This window comes from Balaenoptera musculus, chromosome 10 (assembly GCF_009873245.2).
Source record: "Balaenoptera musculus isolate JJ_BM4_2016_0621 chromosome 10, mBalMus1.pri.v3, whole genome shotgun sequence".
In the NCBI taxonomy this organism is placed as follows: Eukaryota; Metazoa; Chordata; class Mammalia; order Artiodactyla; family Balaenopteridae; genus Balaenoptera; species Balaenoptera musculus.
This window is the reverse complement of record NC_045794.1, coordinates 103,882,645-103,905,067: the sequence shown is the minus strand read 5'-3', so window position 1 is coordinate 103,905,067 and position 22,423 is coordinate 103,882,645. Positions and strand designations below refer to the sequence as shown.

At 62.7% G+C, this 22,423-nt stretch overlaps 1 protein-coding gene across 10 annotated transcripts in view; it reads left to right on the top strand.

Annotated features, from left to right (window-relative positions):
- BRD1 (bromodomain containing 1) overlaps positions 1 to 21,930 on the top strand; it is a 36,673-nt gene extending 14,743 nt beyond the window's left edge. For 2 of the 10 annotated variants that reach the window (XM_036865591.1, XM_036865590.1), the window contains exons 4-13: positions 4,315 to 4,446; positions 4,803 to 4,931; positions 5,278 to 5,590; positions 7,034 to 7,294; positions 12,023 to 12,517; positions 18,598 to 18,739; positions 19,132 to 19,259; positions 19,576 to 19,685; positions 19,903 to 20,057; positions 20,763 to 21,930. In XM_036865591.1, the coding sequence (XP_036721486.1) occupies positions 4,315 to 4,446; positions 4,803 to 4,931; positions 5,278 to 5,590; positions 7,034 to 7,294; positions 12,023 to 12,517; positions 18,598 to 18,739; positions 19,132 to 19,259; positions 19,576 to 19,685; positions 19,903 to 20,057; positions 20,763 to 20,946 (2,049 nt within the window). In that variant the 3' untranslated portion in view covers positions 20,947 to 21,930. Of the gene's footprint in view, positions 1 to 4,314; positions 4,447 to 4,802; positions 4,932 to 5,277; positions 5,591 to 7,033; positions 7,295 to 12,022; positions 12,518 to 18,597; positions 18,740 to 19,131; positions 19,260 to 19,575; positions 19,686 to 19,902; positions 20,058 to 20,762 lie in introns of those variants that run through there. The other 8 variants (XM_036865593.1, XM_036865589.1, XM_036865592.1 and 5 more) reach the window with 8 other exon arrangements.
- Positions 21,931 to 22,423: the final 493 nt, after the last annotated feature.

Here is a 22,423-nt window from a genome sequence, read left to right as displayed (position 1 = left end):
TGTGCATCCTCAGTCAGGGGGGCCCGGCGCTGCGTCCGGCAGCTGGGTTCCTGGCGTGAAGGGAGCTCCCTCCGCTGAGTTCTGGTCGGGGCAGGACTGCCTGGCAGCTGTGAGGGTCCCCATCCCTGGGGTCCCCACATCGAGGGAATCAGCCGCTGTTTTCTTCCCGGTGTCTCGGGAGTTGCTGCTTCCCGACTCTGCTGTCGCTTCTCCTGGGTCCCGGCGCGAGGCCCGGGCTGAGCGCTGCCCTCTCCACCTCGACACCCCGGCGACGTCCTTTTTAGGGAGCCCCTCCTCTTAATCTTCCCAGTCTTGTGCTGACAGCGTAGGTTGTTTAACGTTACTAACACACTTAGACGCTCAGTTTAACGTCTTCTTAAGGCTTTTTGAAATCCAGAGGAACTGTTAAGATCCCGGGCCTCTACGGGGTGGGCCGTGCCCCCAACCCTCCTCCATCTCCGGGAAAGGAGGCACCGCAAGGCTACAGGGTGTGCTTCTCAGACCTGCTGCCCCCGAGGGTGTGCTGATGGGGCCGTCTCTCCCCGGGGGGTCCTGGTGCCCGCAGTGCCATCTGAGTCCCCTCCCCCGAGACGTGGCACAGGCCTCTGTGCAGACCCAGCGCTGCCGCCCTTGTTTGCTGGGGTGGACCTTGCACACCGAGCGGCTCCCTTAACTCTGGGCTGCGGCTTCGGTGGACGTGCGCATAGAGGGGCCGGGAGGTGCCGCGTCCTGAGCCCTGCTGGCCTGCCGGGTGCTCAGCTGTCCTGTGCCCGCCTGCCCGCTCCATCCAGCTTCGGGACTGCTGACTGCTTGGGCTGGGTCGTGCTGCCGACCCTGGCGGCCGGGGGCGCCCGTGCTCACCGGTGGGGCTCTGGCCCCTGGGGCTCATTCTCACCCTTCCGGCACACCCGGGCCTTTGTTAGTGACGCACGGCGTGCCTCTCCCTCCTCCGCACCGGGCCCAGAGTTGGGGGTCTCGGTCAGGGCTGTGTCAGAACACGTGCCCGTGGGCTGGGAGGGCCAGTTGTGGGCTGGGGGACGTTCAGGAGGCCGCAGGGCTGGAACCGTGGGGACTGAGGTTGGCTGGCTTGCTTGGGTGCTGTCTCGGGAGCTCCAGGAAAGGGGGGCAGGGGCGGGGGCCCAGAGCCTGCAGGCCTTGGGTGCCAGGAGAGGGTGCTGGGCCTCGGGGTGGCAGGTAAGGCAGCAGGCATCGCAAGATCGGGGCAGTGAGGCAGGACGGAGGCCTTCGTCCTCGCCCGGGTGACGGCAGAGAAATGGGAGACGTGGAGAATGCAGCCCCAGGAGTCTCGTCTCGGGGCCCGGGGGCGAGCAGGGTGAACCGTGCTGGGAGTGGTGGCCTGGGGCCTGTGTGGTTGCCGGTGGGACCTGGGCTGGGTTTGGGGGCAGGAAGCTGGGGGGTTGGGGGGGCGTGTGCATGCGAGGGGCCTGCCTGCACCTCAGGGGAGCGGGGGGGCACTCCTGGGGGAGCATGTGCTCTCAGGAGGCCGGCACGAGGGTTCGAGACCAGTCGTGTTCTATCTCCATCCTGCCCCACACGAGGTAAATTTGTAACGACGGGAGGATTCACCCACAGGAAACGGGAAAGGGAAGCGTCAGCTCTCTTGGTGGAAGGAATTGGGAGGAACCAAGGAGATCTGGGTCCTATGACTTACACTGAGCCCTGAGGTGTACCTTGGCTTGGCCAGGAGAGGGCTCTGACTGGGTCGTAGAGAGCCCAGCTGTGTGGCCTGTGTGGGCAGGGACACGGACGCGGGGCGGCCTGCCACCCGCCACCCTGGGGACGTGAGCTCCCGCTTCGTGGGAAGGACCAGAGGCGGACGGGTGGAAGGGCGGCACCCAACTTCTCTTCCCATCGCGTTCTAGCGAAGGTTGACTTGTGGGGACGTCCGAAACATTAATGTTCCACATGGGACATTCAAGGCTTGGTGTGATTTTTGATGTTTTTTGAAACCTTAGAATTGCTTGGTGTTAGAGTTTAAGCTGACTCATTTAGCCCTGAGCCGGGCCCTGGAAGAGGGCAGGCGCAGCAGGCCTTCCCTCCCGTGGCAGCCTTCTGGTTGGGGACAGACAGACAGATGGAATGAGCTGGCCTGGGGCAGACGAGGCGCCTCGGGTTGTTGGGTGCTGCCTCCTCCGTGGTCTAGTTGAGAGCGGGTCCCCTTGGCGGTGACCCTCCCTGGAGCCTGTCCTCCGCCATCCTGCAGAGCCTGCTGGGCTGAGGGCCTGCGGCGTGTGCTGGGGTGGGCGCGGCTCCTGTCTCTCCTGTCCTGCCGTTGAGCGAGCACGCCCACCCGCTCACCCCGATGCGCCCTCTGGCGGGAGAGCGTCCCCTGTCCGCTCTCTGGTGGCTTTAGGACAACACGGTTGTCCTGCTCTGCTGGGGCAGGGCCACTCGCTGTGCGCCTTGCTGCTGCTGGCGTCAGCTTCAGGGGCCGAGGTGGCTGTCCCTCAGGGTCTTACGCCCTTGGTCACGTCCGGGGAGTCTAGTGGGTGTGCCAGGGCCTCACCCTGCAGAGCTGGCCTGTCCTGTCCCTCCAGCACAGGGTTTTGATCTGACCTAGGTGGTCCTGACCCTGGGGGGGGGTCCTGGCCGTCTCCCTTCCAGGCAGTGGGTGTCCTCCCCTCCTTTGCTGGGTGGACCTCGGCTCGATCGCAAGCCGTCCTCTAAGATCCTCTTTGCTGAGAGTTTTTTGGCACCAGAAATGGCTTCATTACCGCCCCAGTTTGTGGAACTTCCCAGGGCTGGTTTTAGACTCACTTGAGCAGAGTCAGAGACTCAAGCCCTTTTGTGCAGAAGAGGCGTGGGCCTCAGTCAGGTCCTGCCAGCAGGTTCCTGCGTGGTGGGGCCGTCGTGTGCGGGGAGAGCGGCCCTTGGCGGCCCTTGAGTCCTGCAGCCGGGCGGTGAGCGGGCAGTGAGCACAGCAGATGGGCACCAGGGGCTTTTTGGGACTTACCTGCCTTCCTCTCCCTCAAATCAGCTAAACATCCTTTTAGCTGATATTTTCAGAGTGTCTATTTCAACTAAGGACAAGATGATTTTCACATGCTCTTGGGGAATTTGGTTTTCTAACCCACCTTTCAGCTTAGTTACTGGCTTTGTTTATACAGCTGATGTTACTGTTCACTCCTGGTTGATGCCTGAGAATTTCAGGTAACTTAAAAACAAGCCCAGGGGTTGGAATCTGGTGGAGCCTGGAGGACGCCTGGCGGAGGGGAGGCTCAGGCCCAGCCCGCGTCCCCGCACCCGGCCTCCTGGGCCTCGCTCTGCTGCGTTTGCCAGTAGAGCGAGAGGAGGGGATGCCTTGCAGCTCGTCGTGGGTCCTTTGCCTTCAGACCCCAAGGTCCCAGCGGGCAGTGTCCGCCCGTGTGTGGCGGCCTCAGGGTTGGTCCTCACCGTTTCCGCCCTCAGGGCAGAGTGCTCCCGGCCGCCAGGTTCAGGGGTCGGACTGGGCTAGGACTGGGATAAGCGTTGGGGGCCGGGACCCCGCCTGCTGGCTGTGCTGTTTCCGCTCTGTCTGGATGTGGGTGGAAACGCGAGGGGCAGAAGGGGCCGGGGAGAGAGGAGGGCCTGAGAGTTGTGCCGTATGTTCCGGCAACAGCGCCGGGCGCTACCTCAGCTGAGGCTGGAAGTGCGTGTGTCCACGACGGCAGCAGGGAAGGGGCGCCCCGTGCATAGAGTCGGACTCGGCTTCGGGGCTGCTGTCATCGGGAGGGCCCCAGACACCCGCTGGGAGCCTTAGCGGGGCTGGCGTGGGAAGGAGGTGGGGAGCCTGACTGCCCCTTCCTCCTGGAGCTGTGGACTCGGCACAGGGTGGGCTGAGCCTGGGCACGTGCGCTTCCTGGTGGTGGCAGGCGCAGGCGGTAGAGGGTGGGCGCCTGGGGCTGGGGACGGGCGTACTGAGGGCCTCAGCGCCTGCGCAGAAGGCGCCTGGGGCGGGAAGGAAGTGAGGATGTGCGCGTGGGGGGCCGGGCGGCCTGGCTGGGCGAGGGTCTTGGGAGCGCCCTAGCCGAGGCCGCCGGGGGGGGCGCGCTGCCCGGGCGGCCAGGTCTCTCCACTGGCACGCCTTGGTCCCCAGCCCTCGCTGCTCCGCGCCATCCCTCCCCGCCAGCGCTGGCCTGGAGGTGGGCTGGCAGGGTGCGCACGCGTGTCCCCAGGAAGGACGTGCGCGGGGCTGAGACGCTGGGGAGGTGGCGCCTGGGCCGGGCGTGCTGTGCTCTGCTTTCTCCTGGGCCGTGGAGCCCTTCCTCGGCGGGTCTGTGTGGGGGACGAGGCCGACTCCATTCCTCTCCTCAGAGAGAAAACGACGAGGAGATTCAAGCTGCCAAAGAGAAGCTGAAGTACTGGCAGCGGCTGCGGCACGACCTGGAGCGCGCGCGCCTGCTCATTGAGCTCCTGCGCAAGCGCGAGAAGCTCAAGCGGGAGCAGGTGAGGCCGCGGGGGCGGGGCGTCCGGGGGCGGGGCGTCCGGGGGCGGGGCTGCAGCCCCCGGTCCCCTGGGCCCGCAATCCTTGCCCCCTGCCTCCTCCAAGCCGTCCTCCCTGGTGAGGGGTGCAGGCCGGGTGACCGTCACCCTGGGTGCGGGTGGCTTTGGGGGGTGGCACTGACCTCTGTCTGAAAAGAGGCTGGCTGGCGTAGGGCGGTTGGTGTTCAGTGCGGTCCCGGGAAGCACGGGCAGGAAGGGGCGCCGTCGGCCAGGGGGCGGTGGTGAGCCCTTGAGGCAGGAAGCGGCTTCTGGGCGGGAGGGTCCCCTCGGGCCCTGAGACCGCGTGCGCTGGCCCCCAGGTGAAGGTGGAGCAGATGGCCCTGGAGCTGCGGCTGACCCCGCTCACCGTGCTGCTGCGCTCCGTGCTGGACCAGCTGCAGGAGAAGGACCCGGCCCGGATATTTGCCCAGCCAGTGAGCCTGAAGGAGGTGGGTGTCCTCGCCCTCGTGCGTGCTCCCCGTCCTTCCTCACGTCTGCGGTGACCAAAGGGACGGAGAAAGAGCCCTTCCCAGTGCGTGTCTGCCCGGCCCGGGGCCGGGTTCCTGCGTTTGTACTTCAGGGGCCTTGGCTGGGAGGGTCCTTGGAAGGACCCAGGCGTCAGTTGGGTGTGTCTCACTGCTGCCACTTGGTACTGTGTGAGCACTGTGCGTATGTGTGGGTGTGTTCACGTGTGTATGTGCACGTGTGGCTGCCTTACGTGGCAGGTGTGCTGGTTGTGTAACATGAATGAATCCTGTTTTGTCTGTAAACGGCTGTTTTCTTGCCTGGAATCAGGTTCCGGATTATCTGGATCACATTAAACACCCTATGGACTTTGCCACGATGCGGAAGCGGTTAGAAGCGCAAGGGTACCGGACCCTCGGGGAGCTGGAGGAGGACTTTGACCTCATCGTGGACAACTGCATGAAGTACAACGCCAAGGACACGGTGTTCTACCGGGCGGCCGTGCGGCTGCGCGACCAGGGCGGCGCGGTGCTCCGGCAGGCCAGGCGCCAGGCAGACGGCGTCGGCTTCGAGCAGGCCTCAGGCATGCACCTGCCCGAGCGGCCCCCCGCGGCCCCCCGGCGGCCTTTCTCCTGGGACGACGGTAAGCGTGGCTGTCCGGGGACAGGCGGTGCTCCCCCCGCGGACGCCGCGCGGGTGGGCCCAGGAGAGAGGGGATGGGAGCCACACGCAGATTTGAGGTTTCTTAGTGGCCTCGTGAAAAAGCGGAAAAGAGGCGAAACTTATTTTAGTAACGTATTTTTAAGCCACTGTGTGTCGGTATGGTGATTTTAACGTGTAAACGACATGAAAATTACAGAGGATTGCCTTCACTGGCTTCTCATTTTCTCTTTGCCGTGTAGTGTGTATTTTACACTCAGCGCATCTCTGTTCAGGGCAGCCACGTTTCAGAGGCCCACTTGAGAGAGAGGCGTGGCCCGTGGCCCCGAGCAGGACGGCCTAGGTCGGCCTGATACAGACCAGGAAGCAGTGTAGCCGGGGCCTTGGGCCCACATGGGCCCTGACGGACTTGGGAGGGCGTCTGTGGCCAGAGCAAGGCTGTCGCTGTGCTTGGAAGCGAGCGGGGCGCAGGCACGGGGCCCTCTCCCCGGCGGTGCACTCGTTGCGCCGTGGCCTTGGGGGGCCTGCCGTCCGCTGACTCGTCCGACCGTTGGAAGCTGCTGCCTTGCTGCACGGCTCTGCCCCCACAGGAGCCCCGGGCGGGCTGGGGCGCGGGGCGCGGGGCGCGGGGCTGCGGAGGTCGGGCCTTGCAGGAAACGGCCGGGCGGGCCGCTGCGAGTGCTTGCGTGTGCCTCGGCGCCCAGGTCTCACTGAGGACAGAGTGAGGGATGCGGAGTCTAACCCGCTCCTTCCTCAGCACTGGGGTGGCACGAGGGCGGACCCGACGCCGTGGTGAGGCTCCGCAAGTGACGTGCCTTCTGCTTCCGCGAACCTTCTTACCTGCGGGGTTTTGTCGGGATGCTTTCTGCTTTGTTTGCCTATAGTGTCGTCTCGTTCCTCTCATGGGCGAGGCGGTGCTTTAGTAAAAGGTTTGCCTGTGGAGGGAGGTGTGTTCCTTTGTCTGGACGACCGCGCTGCCGTTTTTGTCCCAGTTTTATCTGCAGGGGCTTCTGTAGACTCTTTTTGTTTCTTAGCCGCTTCTCACTGATTTAAGATAATCTGTGCTTTATGAATTTTGGTGTTTGGCTGAAATGGAAATTGCTAGCGATTTTTGTAGTAAATAGGCCCCAAACTCCAAATTATCTGTGAATCTTGCAGCCCAGTTTTAAAAAAGCCACACAACAGCCTGGGCCCGAGACTTGAGCTCAGACACCAGGCGCCATGCGCAGCCGCCCCACGCTGGCGCCCGAGGGGAGTCCACACCCCCCTCGGGCCCTTTCGTGGAGTCCTCGCTCGGCGTGGGCGGCTGGTCTCAGCAGGAGGGCTCGGTGTCCCTGGGCGCCGCCCCTGCCCTCGTGGGCGCCGCGCGCAGGTGGGGGCTGGCAGGGTGGTCTGAGGCTTCTGATGGCCGTGCCTCTGCTTCCAGTGGACAGGTTGCTGAACCCGGCCAACAGGGCCCACCTGGTCCTGGAGGAGCAGCTGAGGGAGCTGCTGGACATGCTGGACCTCACGTGCGCCATGAAGTCCAGCGGGTCGCGGAGCAAGCGAGCCAAGCTGCTGAAGAAGGAGATCGCCGTCCTTCGCAACAAGCTGAGCCAGCAGCACAGCCAGCCCCCGGCCGCCGAGTCAGGTACTGCAGGCTTTGAAGAGGACGGTGCTCAGCTGGGGCAGGAGACCGGGGAGGAAGGTAAGCACGCTCGGGGGCGCGGGCCAGGAGCGCTCGGAAACCTCCGGGCAAACGCCAGGCCGTCCGTGCCGTCCGCGCCGCATTTGGGCACTAACAAAGTCTAGGCGTGGAATGAGAGTTTTTTCTCAACTTGGTTCTGGAAAACTATTTCAAGAGCACCGTTTAGGTCGTCCACAGCCTTGCCAGGGTGGTTGGAGAGTGACGGGGGGCACGACTGTGTGTCGGGTCAGGAAAGTGGAGCAGAGTCGTTTCACCGGGTGCCTGGTGACCCGCGCGGCTGCGCTCAGCCCTCTCACCGACACGCTCCTGGGAGGGCGGAGGGCCTGGGGGGTGCGAAGGTCCCTCCCGTGCTCCGTCGTGGGCCAAACGTGTGGGGCACAGGCCTGGGCCGGACGCGCGCCCAGAGGAGCCCCTCCCCGGCAGGATGGGCCGTGGACGCCAGTTCAGCCCTGGCTCTGGGAGGTGCCCTCCAGGGGCTGGAGCTCTAGGGCGGGCCGAGGGCCCTCCCCTCCAGCCCTCCTTGCCTCAGCTGAGGGTCAGCATGTTTCAGGCGGCGACACAGGCCGTGGAGTCAGACTCCCTGCCAACACAGCAGTTGGCAGCTGTTTTACGGTCTTCCTGATTTTTTTCCCCACCGCGTCCAGATAAGAATAACAAAAACGTTAATAAAACCAGACGCCAAGTTGTTTTACAGCTTATCTTTTTAAAAGAACTGTGGTGTGCTGTGGACGGGTGCCAGCCTTGCGGATCTGCCACGTCCTGGCGGTGACCGCGTGTGCTTCTGCAGGAGCGCCCGTGAGTGGGCGGTGGGCTGGCGCTGGGCGTCCCTCTGGCCGAGCAGAGTCCTGCGTGTCCCCTTCCTTTTGTATCCAGTTGCCTGAGGCGGCGGTGGGGCAGGAAGGACCTGGAGCCCTGAGCTTTCTCCTCCCTCAGGGAGCGACCCTGAGTCGCTCTGCAGCCTTTTCCTCGCGCTGGCCGCTCTGTGTGCGTGGCTGCGCTGTCAGCTGCAGCCTCTGCAGCTGCTCCTGGGTGACGGGAGTTACGTTCAGTCCGTAGAGTCTGGGGGAGCCTCCCTGCTGCCACCTCGCCGGCCCTGCCTGTTGGGGGTCTGGTTCTGAGGAGCTCTTGCTCCAGGGGACCTTCGACAGCCGGACCTACCTGGGTTCCCAGGCTGTGCCCCCTTCTGTGCCTTCAGGGGTCCTCGGGGTGCAGGGTGGGCCTGGAGCGTGGGTTCTGGCGTGGGCGCCTGCTTGCCTCCCAGCCGGCTCCTTCCTGCTGCCCGAGCTGCCCCTCCGGCTGAGGGCATGTGTTTCTCTTCTTGTGCAAAAGAGTGGGTTGGGGGGAGAACGTGTCGACGGGTCGGTCCGCCATCAGCTTCTGAGCTCTCCCACTGGGCGGGCGTCCCCGGCGGGCCCTCTCGCTGTTCTGTGGGGCTGGCCCACGTTGGAGGAAGCAGGTGCAGGCGCGGCAGACGTGAGCAGGGAGGCCTGGAGCCGTGCTGGTTAAGAGTGACACGTGGAAGGAGAGGTGTGGGTGGAGAGGAGAAACAGCCGGGCTTGTCAGGGAAGGTGGGGGGCGCCCCCCGTGAAGCGGCGGCGTGGCCTGCAGACAGTGGGGCTGGGGTCGTGTGGATGACACAGAGGTTGGTGGAGGCGGCGGAAGCAGCCATTGTGAACGAGTGTAGAAACGCGTACTGGGGATCACGGTCCTGGGGCAAAACTCAAGAATCTTCTGAAAGACTCACGACCACAGTATCAATCCATCACGCTTGAAAGAGCAGTGATTTCTCAACATCAAACGCGGTCTTAGTTGTGATTTGATGTTCACGGGGTTTCCGTTGGAAACTCAAGCAGGGAGGAGACGCCGGCGTCAGGTGCCAGGGGCGGCGGGCGTGGGGCTGCGCGCAGCTTGGGGCGGGCGCCCGCGGACTCTGCCCGCCGTCTGTGTGGTGCTGGTCTGGGGCCTTCAGCCGGGAAGCCTCGTGCCTGGGTCGTCAGTTTTACACACGGCGAGGTTTCCGTCGAGCAGCGGGGGGCAGGGCAGTGAGGACGGCGTGGCCGAGGCCGTGGGCCTGAGTCGCCAAGGGGCATCTGCCTCTAGCTGTCGGGGTTTTGGTCCAGGCTCGGGTTCGAGTCCTGTCTCCGCTGTTTCAAGACTGCGCCCGTCTCCTTCCCTGGAGGCTCCAGAGGGGCTGCCAGGGTCAGCGCAGCTGAGGCTGGATGGCGCGGTCACGCTCGAGTGAGGACGGGGGCCCCTGACTCGGGAGGGTCGGTGGCACCGTGTCCAGACAGGTGCCTCGCTGGGTCCCAGGCCGTTTGTGGCTTCGGTTTGGAAGCGTCTCTTGGGCGGGTTGGCGCCAGGGGTGTGGACGGCGGAGAAGCTGCCCCGCAGACTCCCCGGAGCAGTGGGGCAGGTGGGGCACCCCGAGTGGAGCCGCCGGGCGGTTCTGTGCGTGGTGAGCTCCTGTGAACAGGATTATTTCAGGTGCTCTGCATTCGTTTATGCCACGGACGAAGAGCGTTTGTTCTAGAAGTTAATCGAGCGGTTTTCACGAGCATTTCAGTGGCGTGTGATTGTTCGCAGCCAGTGACTGTACAGGGACTTGCGGTCTCGTGTCGGCTCCGTGTGCACCTCCCCCCCCGCCCCCCCCAGGGCCCCGCTTGGCACCTGCTCTGTGCGCGGCGAGTGCGGCGGGGTCAGTGGTTGCCGTGCTGTGTGTTCTAATCTGACGGACGAGGACACTGAGGCTTGGGGCCGGTGGCCTGCGAGGGGCCTGTAGCTGGTGGTGGGGGTGGTTTGCACCAGGTCACCTGAGCAGCTTCTGTCCTTGACACCCACTTTGCAACTGCGCGGCCCCCAGAGGCTGGGGACATGCCTCTGTGAGCTGCCCCGGCAGATGGCAGGACCCTGTGCCACAGTGTAGCCTTCGTGGAGGAGGAGGGTCGGGTGGCCCCTCTGATGAGCCCCCCCTCCCCCGCGGCTGGCACGGGCTGGGTGTGGGCGCGGTCCGCCGTGGACCACGTGGTCCGGGGCCTCGTGGGCGTGGCCAGGGCTGTGGGCGCCTGGGGGGGGCGGGGCGGCGGCTGCCGCAGCGGGAGCGGCCAAGCCTGGGGGTGGGGCCTGAGGTCGCCTGGCCTGCGTGCTGAGTGGGGGGGCCTGGCGGGGGGCAGCGCTGCCATCTCCGCGTCCCCCGCCTGCCGAGGCTGCGGCGGATGCTGACACCTTGGTGTCAGGTCAGCACGAGAGCCCCTGTGGGTCTGGGGGCGGGGGGTGGTGGGGGAAGAGGAGGCCCCTGCCGGGAAGGGAGGGAGGAGGGCCCCACCCCTGGGAAGATGCCCTTGGCGTTCCTAGTGAGGGACAGGAAGCCTCCCGGCGGTCTGGTCAGTGTTCCCACGTGGTGACGAACGGAGGGCGGGGGAGCTGCCTCACCAGCCGAGCGCCGTCAGTGGGACTCGCACCCTGGTGTTTGCGCACACGCACAAGATGAGTCAGTGTCTCCTTCTGAAACTGACCTTTCTAACAGCTTTTGGTCCAGGAGAGGCTCTCCGCTCACTTTCTGAGTCGCTGTCACATGCCTTAACAGGCTTTGAGTGGCGTTTGAAAGCGAAGGCCCCTCTGGGGCAGAGCCTGACCACAGCTGCCTGGGCAGAGCGCTCCTGCAGTTCGGTGCCACCCTCCTTGGCTCCGAGCCTGGCTGGCTCTCCTCACCATAAGTTGGCAGAATTCTCGAAACATTTGCTCGGAGACATAAACGAACCTTAGAAGTTGTGTAGCTTTTCAGTGTCAAAATGACTTCGGATTTAAAACATTAACCTTATGTATTCCAGGCGGTTTTGGGGAGATTTGCAGGTTCCATAGAATAGAAACTGTACTTGGTGACGATACGTACTGCTTAGTGTCCTTCTTGCTCTGTGTGGTACATCCTGAAGCCAGTATCAGCCGCGCCTAGAGAGAGACCTCGGGGGCTTATCCCAGAGGGTGTGCCCGCCGGCCAGCCCCGCCCTCCCTGGAGAGCCTTCTCCAGCCTCCCGGGGCCTGGGGCTAACACGCTGGCTCTCAGGCTTCTTGTTTCTACCTTAGTAATTTTTAAAAGCCTTTCTTAAGAGGTTAAAATAGTCTTTGTCCGAAGATTGTGTTTTGGTGTTTAAAGTCAGACTTAGAGGAAAGAACTTAGGTTGTCACGTTCCTGGAGGCGGCACAGAAGTTAGCGTGTCTGAGGACCGAGTGGGAAGTTTTCCTGCTCTCCTGGGTCGTTCTCAGCCACTCACCACTCCCTGCTTTTGACATCGACTTAGAATGCCCTGGTCAGAAATCAGATTTACGTGCTGTTTCCTTCTGTCTGCTAACCTTGTGGACCAGGTCAGGACTGTGGGAATGCCCGCTTAGAACCCCTTAGTTACGTGAAATATTTTTCTTCCTCAAGGTAAGTGAATGTTGATTGCAGAAACTGTCATGAACTCGAATGATGTCTTGATGCTGGCGCATGTGCGGTGGTCCTCACGGTTGTCTTCAGAGGGTAACTCTGGACACCTGGGCGCCAGGCGCCACGGCCTCGGTGTTAGGGAAGCGCACACAGGGTAACCCGCGGCTGCTTGCAGACAGTTATGTGTGATGCTGTGTTTCCTTAATTGAATTAGTATTTTGGTGGACTTCACATTTATAGTAAGTTTTATAATAGACTTTATAATTATCAGTTTTCAAAAATCACTTTATTTATAATTTTTTCAGGAGATAAATCTCCCCCTAAACTTGAACCATCAGATGCATTACCTCTTCCTTCAAACTCGGAGACTAATTCAGAACCACCAACCCTCAAACCAGTAGAACTCAACCCAGAGCAGAGTAAACTATTCAAAAGAGTCACATTTGGTAATGAATCACATAGCACTTGCACTCAGAGCGCACTGGTAATCGGACACCCTCCAGAGCCCACCCTCGCCAGTAGTGGCGATGCGCCGGCGGCGGCCTCCGCGGTGGCGGAGCCATCAAGCGATGTAAACAGACGCACTTCTGTTCTCTTCTGCAAATCGAAAAGTGTAAGCCCCCCAAAGTCTGCCAAGAACACTGAAACCCAGCCAACTTCTCCTCAGCTAGGGACCAAAACCTTTTTGTCTGTAGTCCTTCCGAGGTTGGAGACTCTTCTGCAGCCAAGAAAAAGGTCGCGAAGCACCTGCGGCGACTCCGAGGTGGAGGAGGGGTCCCCGGGAAAGCGCCTGGACACAGGTAAATGCCGCGCCGGCCGCCGCGTTCTGTCTCGGGGCGGGGTGGGGGGGTGGGTGGGGGCGGCGGGGGGTGTGCCAGCAGCTTCGGTGCTTTGCACTTTGTTGTCCGCGTAAGAAGACAGATGGTGTTTTTCCTTGAAAAGCCCTGAATCATAGGTCTGAGGTGGCGCCACCTTGGGGGGGGGGGGCGGGGGCCCTGCTTGTCCCTGCCCTTGGAGAGTCTAGACCCAGGCGGGCCCCCGAGCGTGGCTGGTGCCTCGCCGTGCTGTGCGTGTGGGCGGGTCCAGGTGCCGCGGGTGGCGGCGGGCGTCCTGCGGGCCTCCCTTCTGAGGCCCACAGGGTCTGGGCTAAACGCGGCGCGTCCCCCACTTGCTTAAAGCGTACTTTGACATTTTCTCGCCGTCCTGTGTGGCTTGGTTGGTACACGCACGATGGGCTATCTCCTGCTGAGATAACACTTGAAAGTGTTTCTCATTTACTACTAAGCTTTTATGGCTTAAGTTTGTCTAATTAACTCACCCAGACGTCCACGTGCTACGTCCACGTTAGAGTCAGGAATTTCCCTCTAGCTGTGTTTGCAGGAGGCAACTTTCTGCTCTTTCAAAGCCTGTTTCCAGCCTTCCCGCCGGGAGGCAAGGGGTTTCTGTGCTGGTAACCTAGCCGTTTGTCCTCCGCGCCCCTCCACGGCGGCGGGCCCGCGGGGCTGTCTCCTGGGGGCGGTCTGAGCTTCCTTTGGTCCTGGACGTGGACCAGAGCCGGCTTGTGTCTGCTGCTGGTCCGTCTGCCACATCCAGACAGAGAAGTGCGTCTCCTCCTTCGGCGCTTGACTGAGTTTGAGCCACAGGTTCGTGGGGCCGGCTGGGGTGGCTCGGTCCCGGGCGTCCACCCTGGAGGGGACGGCTCCAGCCCGGCTTACGGGGAGGTGTGTCGCCTGCCCCTCGACAGACAGACTGTTCTTCCACAGTACACTTTTGCACATACAATTAGTTTTATTGAAACGTTACACTTTTGTGCTTTTAGCTGATGGATCAACATCAAGTTGGTGTTTTTTTTTTTTTAAATTTATTTATTTTTGGCTGTGTTGGGTCTTCGTTTCTGTGCGAGGGCTTTCTCTAGTTGCGGCAAGCGGGGGCCACTCTTCATCGCGGTGCGCGGGCCTCTCACTATCGCGGCCTCTCTTGTTGCGGAGCACAGGCTCCAGACGCGCGGGCTCAGTAGTTGTGGCTCACGGGCCTAGTTGCTCCGCGGCATGTGGGATCTTCCCGGACCAGGGCTCGAACCCATGTCCCCTGCATTGGCAGGCAGACTCTCAACCACTGCGCCACCAGGGAAGCCCCAAGTTGGTGTTTTTTGATAATTTGTTAAAACTTCATTTCTGAGCACTGCCAGCTGCTTGAGTGTGTCCAGGATTCAGATACAGACGGAGCCTGTGCCAGTGCTCGGGGCTCCTTAACTACCCTGGGGCCTTTCTCGGCCGAGTTTAGCGCAAGACTCTGGGCTTGGTTTTCAAGCACACTGGAGGGTCCCGGCATCTGCACCGGGAGGCGAGTCAGGGCGTCGTGTTCTGGTGCAGCTTGCGCAGGGCACTGCGGTCAAGGGCCCCCGGCGAAGCTGGTGTCCGGGGGGTGGGCTGCCAGGCCCCGACGTGGCCCTTGCCGCCCGGCTGTTCTTCTGGAACCGTTGCCCCTCCGTGGGCCTTCAACCGTTGGGCTTTCGGGGGCCTCTTGGACTCCCTCACCGAAGGTCCCTTGTAGAAAATCACGTCCCCTCCTTCCGGTTTCCGCGTCTGAGCCGAGGATTTTGCAGGTACTCAGTGGTGATGGTCGAGGCCGGGAGGAGTTTCCCGCAGGCCTTGTATGAGGGCCGGGACGCGTCCGAGGCGTCGGCCCCTGTGGCCTGGCTCAGGCGGAGCCCTTTGCTTCCCGTTCCAGGGTGGCGGTGCCTTCGGTGGTGTGCGGTGAGTCCGCAGGGTCTGCTCGGCCCTCGGCTGGCCCGTCGCCCGGGCATGTCGTGGGCTCCGCGGCCAGGTCTCTCGCCCCGAGCGGCAGTCTTTGCAGTCTCGGGACTTGGGGTATTCCGAACCTTCTGTCTTCCAAGGGTCCGTCTGCGTGCTCTGCCTCGTAGGGAGCCCGCGGGTGTCCGCAGTGTGCTGCAAGGCCTCCAGGTTAGGGTGAGCCCCGCCTTGTCCCTTCCGGGCACTCAGGCCTCTGCCCGGAAGCACCCGCGGGCGGCGGCGGCACGCTGGCTGCTCCTCCTGGAGCCGTGCCGCCAGGGCCTGCGTGTCTCCCGGCTTCCTTCTGTGACCGCTGGCTCGTGGGCCCCAGGCCAGGGCACCGCGTTGCCCGTCTCCTCGCTTGCGATGCCTGCGCGTGGCTCCGGTCGTGCGCGTGGTGGGCCGTGTGCGCTTGCGCCTCTCGCCGAGTCTGCAGGCTGCTCCGGCAGGAGGCTGCTCTGCGGGGCCTGCAGTCCGACTAAATGTTCGCTGTGTTCCAGGTTCTCATTTTAACTACTAACATGCTGGGTAGTTCACTCTTTGGATCCTAATTATTTTCTTTCGCTCACCTTGGACTGGAGTTCTGCTACGCGGTCATTTTGGAACGCAGAAGGATCCCTGCACCCTTGCATTTCACCCAGTTCTTGGGGATGACGTTGGACGCGTCCGTTCAGCCGCCCTCCTAACAGAAACACAAACCCCAGCCCTCGGAGGAGCCGTGCCCCACCCCTCCCGCCCCTCTGTCAGTCAGCCAGACGCCCGCAGGTGCCAGGTCCGGCGCCCGTCCTCCAGCTGGCTGGGACGTCGCTCGGCCTCCCCGTGGGTAGGGTGGCGATGCGGAAGGAAGCCTCGGGCCGAGGTGCCTGGAGAGGCTGCTGCGTCTGCAGATGGCTCACGTGGACAGAGCTTCTGAGCCCCCCTCGGCCGGCACAGGACCGGTCTGAGATGACCAGGGGTTCTGGGTTGGGCCCTGGGCTCGGGAAGGACTGTGCAGGCCGCACACGGTGCCGGACCACGTGGCGTCAGCCCCGTCTCCCCTTGCTGCCTGCCGTTAGCGCCTCCTGGCTCCCGCCGGGCCCGCCCTCCCTTCGCTTGTCTCTCCTCTGGCTCCTCCTCCCGCTCGTCCCCGGGGCCCTCGGGGAGGCACAGTTCTGTCTCTGGTCGCCACGAGCGGACGTCTTGGCTGCGGGCCTGGGGGCGTCCCGTGCTGGGTGTCCTGGCGAGCCTTCCACGCTTCTGCGTCTTCTTGGAGCCGGTCTGGGCAAAAGCAGGGTGTTGGGATCTTACTTGACGTGCTTCTGTGTTTTTATTGAAAGGTGGAAAAACGCATAAAAACAATTCTGTTGCCAACAGTAAAAATAAAAACTTGTAACCAGAGTAACAGGCGTGTCCCCTGCTCCGAGAGGCCGGCCGCAGTCCCTGTGCCTGCTGGCCCTGACCCTGTGTCGTGTGAGGGGAGCCCTTGCGTCCACACCGTGTGGCTGGCGGGGAGCGCAGCCGCTCCTGTCGCTGTGCCTCTTGCTGGGCTGCCGTCCAGGAGGTCGTCACGGCCCGGCGAGGGCGTGGCGGGGTGGACCTCGGGTGCCCGGCACCCCTGTGGGAGCACCTGGAGGCTTCTTGCCACCCGGCGGGTGCGAGGCATTCAGGATGTAGGTCGCCACAGCCACGCCGACCCGCGTTTTGGAAGGCCCGGGGGCGCCTGGACGGCCTTGAGCTGCGGCTGGGCCGGGACTCCCCGCTCGGCGTGTTCTCCTTTGGGGCAGAGAAGGGAGTTTAGACTCCGGGGTGCCTCCTCTATCGCCCGAGGCGTCAGCCCTGATTCCCAGGGGCTCTGGGGGTGCAGCTCGTGTCTGGGGGGCGTTGGCCTGTCCCTGAAGGCACTTTTCGCCGGGCACTAACCTGGCTCTTGGAGGCACTGCGGGGGCACCTGTGCCTGCCTGTGGCTCTGGGCCCGCCCCTGTGCAGGCCTGTGACCCTGGCCTACTGAGTGTCATTGCAGGTCCCTGCAGGCCTCTGGGTGGCGTGGGGTGGCTTGCGGAGCCTGGCCCTGCTCTGGCCCCGCAGTCTCATGCCCTTGGGCTTGTTTGCTGCTCAGTGGGTGACACGGGGAAAACCGTATGTGACTAGCTGGTCACCCTGGGGGCGTGTGTCCTCTGAGTCCTTAGGGAGACGTGCATGTCCTCTTGTTTCCCAGTTGAGGACTCCTCACTTCTGGATCTTCTCCCCCTGGTGTCACTTGTCACCATGCATGCCATGTGGGTGATGTCTGTGCCGTCTCCCTGGGGACGACATGAGTGCAGCCTTGCTCGGTGCCCTGGAGCCGGGGCCGGTCTCCCCTCTCCTTTCTCCGCAGTCAGGAGGCCCGTCCTTCGTCTGACCTTCACCACGCGCGTCCTGTGACGGGCGCCCTGCCCTTCCTGGGTGCCGCCTCCTGCCTTGGGATGGGGGGTCGCGGATGGCAGGCCCCGTGCACCGCTCGCCCCAGCTCTTCCCAGGCGCCGGGCACCTGGCACAGGCAGTGAGGCAGGCTCCCCGTCACCTTCTAGGGCCCCTCTTCCTGCTCTGCCAGGAGAGGTGGACGGGCAGCCCGCTTTGCCGGCGGGAGGTTGGGCGCAGGGGGAGGCCGTCCCCGCCGGCTGTGCTTGGAGCAGCTTGGTGGCTGCGTGTCCTTGACCCCTGGGCTGCCGCCGCACGGTGCCTCTGGACCTGGCCCAGTGTCGGGTGCTGTCCTGGGGCCTCCCCGGGGGGTACAGGTGGGGTCTTGTAGCCCCGCTGGTGCTGGGCGTGCGCCTGCGTGAGCGCGGCCCCTCCTGGCGGACCTGGGCCCCACGGGCTGGGACCACGAGAAGCGGCCGTGGTTCTGCCCCACAGCCTTGGCCCAGCCGCTCCGTTTCACGGGCCTGCCTTCCCGAGGTTCCGAAAATGAGTACAGCACCCGCCGCTGTCTGCAGGTACTGCTTACAAACACGAATTAGGTCTGAAACGGAAAACGCTAAGCTTTTCCTGTAGCCGGTGGCGTCGAGTCTGGCGGAGCCGGAGCAGGACGTCTGAGTGGCTCACGTCAGGAGAGCTGGGGGCTTCGTTCTCTTCAGGAGCAGCAGAGCGTGCTCTGTTCTGCATTTGTGCTCAGCAGCGGCCGTCTGTCTAGGTGTACTCGCCTCCCTTTGTTTACCGGAAAGTAACGTGAAGCAGAAGAGAAAACCCTGTAATCTGGCTAACTACTTCAAAAAAAAATGTTTTGCAGAAATGGATTTTAAAAAATTTTGAAGCACGAGGAATGGGATTCTTTTCTGGGGAAAAAACACGCCTTCCCCTGCGGCTGTCGCACCCCGAGGGGCCGGGCCGGGCCTGGCGGCGCCGGACACAGGCTGCGGCTTGCGGCACCTTCTGACCTGGGGTGTCCGTCCTGCTTCCTGCTGGCGTCAGGCTTTTCGGGGGCGGGATGTGTGGTTTGGGTTTTGTGATTTGCCTCGATTAAAACGCTTCTCAGGTGCTAAGGTGAAGCCGTTGGTTTGTTGGGCTGCTTGGGTGTTCGGACCCCCGTGAGTTCTGGCCCCCTGGTGGCGCGTCCTCACCCGTGTGCCTTGGTGCTGAGGGTCTCCGTGGCGTCTGGACACAGGGCGGCCACGTGAACGAGACGCTCGTCTTGGGTTTCAGGGGGTCGCGAGCGTTTTTTGGGGTTCCTGCTAGTGCTTTGTTTTGAAAGAAGGTTTTCCTTGGACATGGACGTGCTGACCCCCCAGAAGCCCGCGGCTCCCCTCCCTCCCCCCACCCCCCCGGGCCCCCGCCCGGACTTGGGGCCTCTGTCGGCGGGCGTGGACCGTCCAGGAAGGAGTCGCGGGAGGCCCTCCTTGCCTTTGTGGGGCCTGTTTTTTAAGAGCGCCTTCTGGAGACCAGTGTGCGCTGACTTGGCCGTGGCTTGTCATCTCCGTCCGGCGCCCCCCGTGCCCCGTCCCGTGTTCTGAGCGTGCTGGGTGCTGGGGCGGGCAGGGCGCGTTTGTCTGGCGGCGTCCCCGGGCTAGAGGGCGGGGGCGCGGGCGCCGGCCCCGCGAGCCGAGCTCAGGGCCGCGTGCGCGCCTGTGTTGCAGGTCTCGCCAACGGCTTCGGGGCCGCGCGCAGCGAGCAGGAGGAGCGGCCGGGCGGCGCCCCGGGGAGGACGGCCGCGCCCCGCCGCCGCTGCGCCTCCGAGTCCAGCGCCTCCTCCAGCAGCAGCCCGCTCTGCGACGCCAGGTGGGCCCCGCCCCGAGCCACCCGCCCGCCCGCGGGGGGCTCCGCAGTCACCTGCTTTGTAGAACTTCCCCGGAAGTGGGAAGGCAAACCCCATACAAGTCTAACTCGAGTGGCGAATGCACGAGTCACGTCTACACTTGGTTTTTCCTGCTGAGTCTTGCCTTTACCAAGATGGTGGCTGGGAATTCCCTGGTGGTCCAGTGGTTAGGACTCTCACTGCCGGGCCTGGGATTGATCCCTGCTCAGGGAACTAAGATCCCACGCGGTGTGGCCCAAAAAGACAAGGTGGCCAGCACGGCCCTGCCGTCTCCCTTCCCTCCTGACCCCTCTCCGCCTCCCCTCGTGCAGGGCCCGCGGCCGGGCTCTGACGGGCCCCTCTTTCCCTCCTGAAGCTTTAGCGCGCCCCCGTGCGGCCGGGGCAAGCCCGCCCTGGTCCGCAGGCACACGCTGGAGGACCGCAGCGCGCTGATCTCCTGCATCGAGAACGGGAACTACGCCAAGGCAGCCCGGATCGCGGCCGGTGCGTCCACGCCCGCCGCCGCCTCGTGCGCGGAGCGGGAGATGCTGGGGACCCGGGGGCCGGAGGCCTTGGAGCTGGGGGAGGGGTGGGGTGCAGGGCGACGCGGTGTCGCGGCTTGAGGGCGGGTGTGGAGGCCCTGAGCACCACGGCGGGCGCTGAGCCGGCCCTCTGCCTTCCCCGGGCTCTCGCGCCCTCAGGCCGGGCCGGGCGCACCCCCAGGCCCGTCTTGCCGCCCTGGGGCGGCCTCAGCTGTGCAGCGTGTTGGGTCCCGGGGGCCCTGCCCTTCTGACTCCCTTCTCTCCCTCCCTCTTCTCAGAAGTTGGTCAGAACAGCATGTGGATTTCAACTGACGCTGCGGCCTCTGTCCTTGAGCCTCTGAAGGTCGTGTGGGCCAAGTGCAGCGGCTACCCCTCGTACCCGGCCCTGGTGAGCCGCGGAGCCAGTGGGGCGGGGGCGCCGAGCCGCGTGGCCGTGTCCCCGGGCCCTTGGGACAGGCATCCTGTGACCACCTGCCGAGAGACACACACGGGGGGTGTCGGGGTGTGGGCGGAGTTCCTTCAGACCCTCCTCTCGCCAGGCCCTGGCCTGCTCCAGGGCACGGGGTGCAAGGGCTCTGCCGTGACCCCGTGTCCTCCCTCGGCAGATCATCGACCCCAAGATGCCGCGTGTGCCTGGCCACCACAACGGGGTCACCATCCCGGCCCCGCCGCTGGACGTGCTGAAGATCGGCGAGCACATGCAGACCAAGGCGGATGAAAAGCTCTTCCTTGTCCTGTTCTTCGACAACAAGAGAAGCTGGTGAGTGCCCGCCGGGTCCTGTGTGGGTCCATGTGGTCCCGACGGGCCTCACACGGGCTCCCGGACCCCTGCGCTCTGCCAGGGGGTGCCCTTGCCTCGGCCCTCGACGTGCCGCGGTCCAGACCCTGACCTGAGCGCACGCGGGAGCCGCCCCCCGCCCTTCTGGCGCCAGGCTCCTCTGCCCTCTGCACTGCGGCCCTTTCTGTGCCCGAAGCTGCTCGGTGGGGAGCCGGCCGCAGTGTCCCGTGCGGCTGCATTGGGTTTGTGTGTCTTGCTGCCCCCTGCCCCCAGCTTTCTCTTCTTCCTGCTGACCCGGGCCGCCCCCCTGCTGGGTTCCCTGTGGCGCAGTGGGTCTTCTGGACCCGTGGCCCTGCCCTCCACCCCTTGCCGTGCGAGTGCATGTGTCGAGCGTATGTCTGTGTGTGTGTGTGCCCGTTGTCGCGTGTGTGTGTGTGTGTGTGCCCGTCGTCGCGTGTGTGTGCCCCTTGGTGGCCACCCAGGCGTGGCATGGACGGCGGAGGGTTGCAGCGGTCCCCCGGGAAGTGACGCCGAGGAGAGGAGGCGACTGCCGGTGCCGTGCTCGCGCGCTGTCCCAGACGCCGCTTGGCCTGACGTGCCCGACGGCGTGGGGCTGGGTGTGTGCGCGGTGGCCGAGGGGCAGGTTGACACTTGCGCCGCCTCACGGTCCATTCTCTTCCTTCAAAGGCAGTGGCTCCCGAAGTCCAAGATGGTTCCCCTCGGCATTGACGAGACGATAGACAAGTTGAAGATGATGGAGGGGAGGAACTCCAGCATCCGGAAGGCGGTGAGGATCGCCTTCGACCGCGCCATGAACCACCTGAGCCGCGTGCACGGGGAGCCGGCCAGCGACCTCAGCGACATAGACTGACGCGGCCGTGGCCTTGTCCATAGTGTCGATACGCTGTACATACTGTATATTGTTCACCACTTAACTTATTCTGATTTTTAGGTGTAGTTTAATTCTTTCTCCCAGGGAGGGGGAGGTTTTATTTCCCAGTTTTCTATGAAATCATCCCCGTCTGGGCGCTCTGTGAATGGCGTGGGCGCGTCCCCGGAGTGCAGCTCTGTGCCCCTCACAGGTCACTCCAGAGGGCGCTGCCGGCGTCACTTTCTTTGATCTGTAGCTGGTTTTTTTCTTGTTTTTTTTTTTTTTAAAGACTTTTGAATGTTTAATAATTTTGTAAATCATACTCTTTACACAGAGTACCACTTATTTAATAGATGGGATGTAAATTTACAATGACAAATGTGTATTTTAAGAAAGAAAATGACATTATTTTGAATGGTACTTTGTGGAAAGAGGTGGAGAATAAATTTATGCCGCGTGCATCACTTGCAAATCACCAAAAACACTCCGCCGCCCCCGTGAGGGCTGGGGCAGGCGCCTCCCCTGGGCCTCGCCAGCCTCGACCACTCGCCAGCCTCCGCCTGTCCGCTCCAGCCTCCCACGGGTGTGCCTCCCAGCGGATTATTTATTGTAGAAAGTGTATTCATTTGCTTTATAATGAAAGATAAATTTGCAGAAGTATATTGATATGCATTTTTATACAGGCACATAAAAATTCAACTTGCTTCGGGAGCAGGATGTGTTGGTTGTATAAATGACTCTGGCTGTGTGTTCTTTGATTTTGTAACTTGTAATCTTTTGTTTACAATGAGGGGCTTTCTGTAACTTGTTTAATTTAGAACACTTTGGTAGCAATAGAAACTTTGGATACATTTTTGTATGGTACACGTGATGTATATAGAATTAGTACTTTATTTTTATTTTTAAGAGGTAAAGCATTATGTTAGGGGAAAAGGTAGGGTGGGTTTCCAAAGTTGCATTTTTTATATTAAAAAATAAAGTCAAGATTTGGATGGTGTGTCCCTTTCATTCCTACATCATTAGAATGCCGGGTGGGCGTGCAGCCTGGCGGCCGGGCCGGGGCTGGGGCGAGGGTCCCTGCAGCCGAGGCACGCGACACACCTTCATCTCAAAAAGTGTCACGGGATGTCATTATTTATTATTTTACCTAATCATATTTTTATTTTAAAATGGTAGTTTAAAATTTTTAAATGTTTTTTTCTTTTCAGTCTGCATCGTTTGTAACATCTCCATAGAAACTTGAAAATAAAACATCTTCCTTTGATAGTTTTGTCCCGTGTCTGACGGACGCTTTCTCTCTGCTGTGGTTCTGGGGTCCTCGAGGAAGGCCTGTTGGGGCCACGTCGCCGCAGGCGAGGCCTCTGGCTGTGGTCGGAGAAGGGACGGGAGGGACGGAGGGACGGGGTCTTCACGCCGGAGCTCCTGCCGCAGAGCCTGGAGCTGCACCCGGGGCCTCCTCTGCCCCCACTGCCCCACG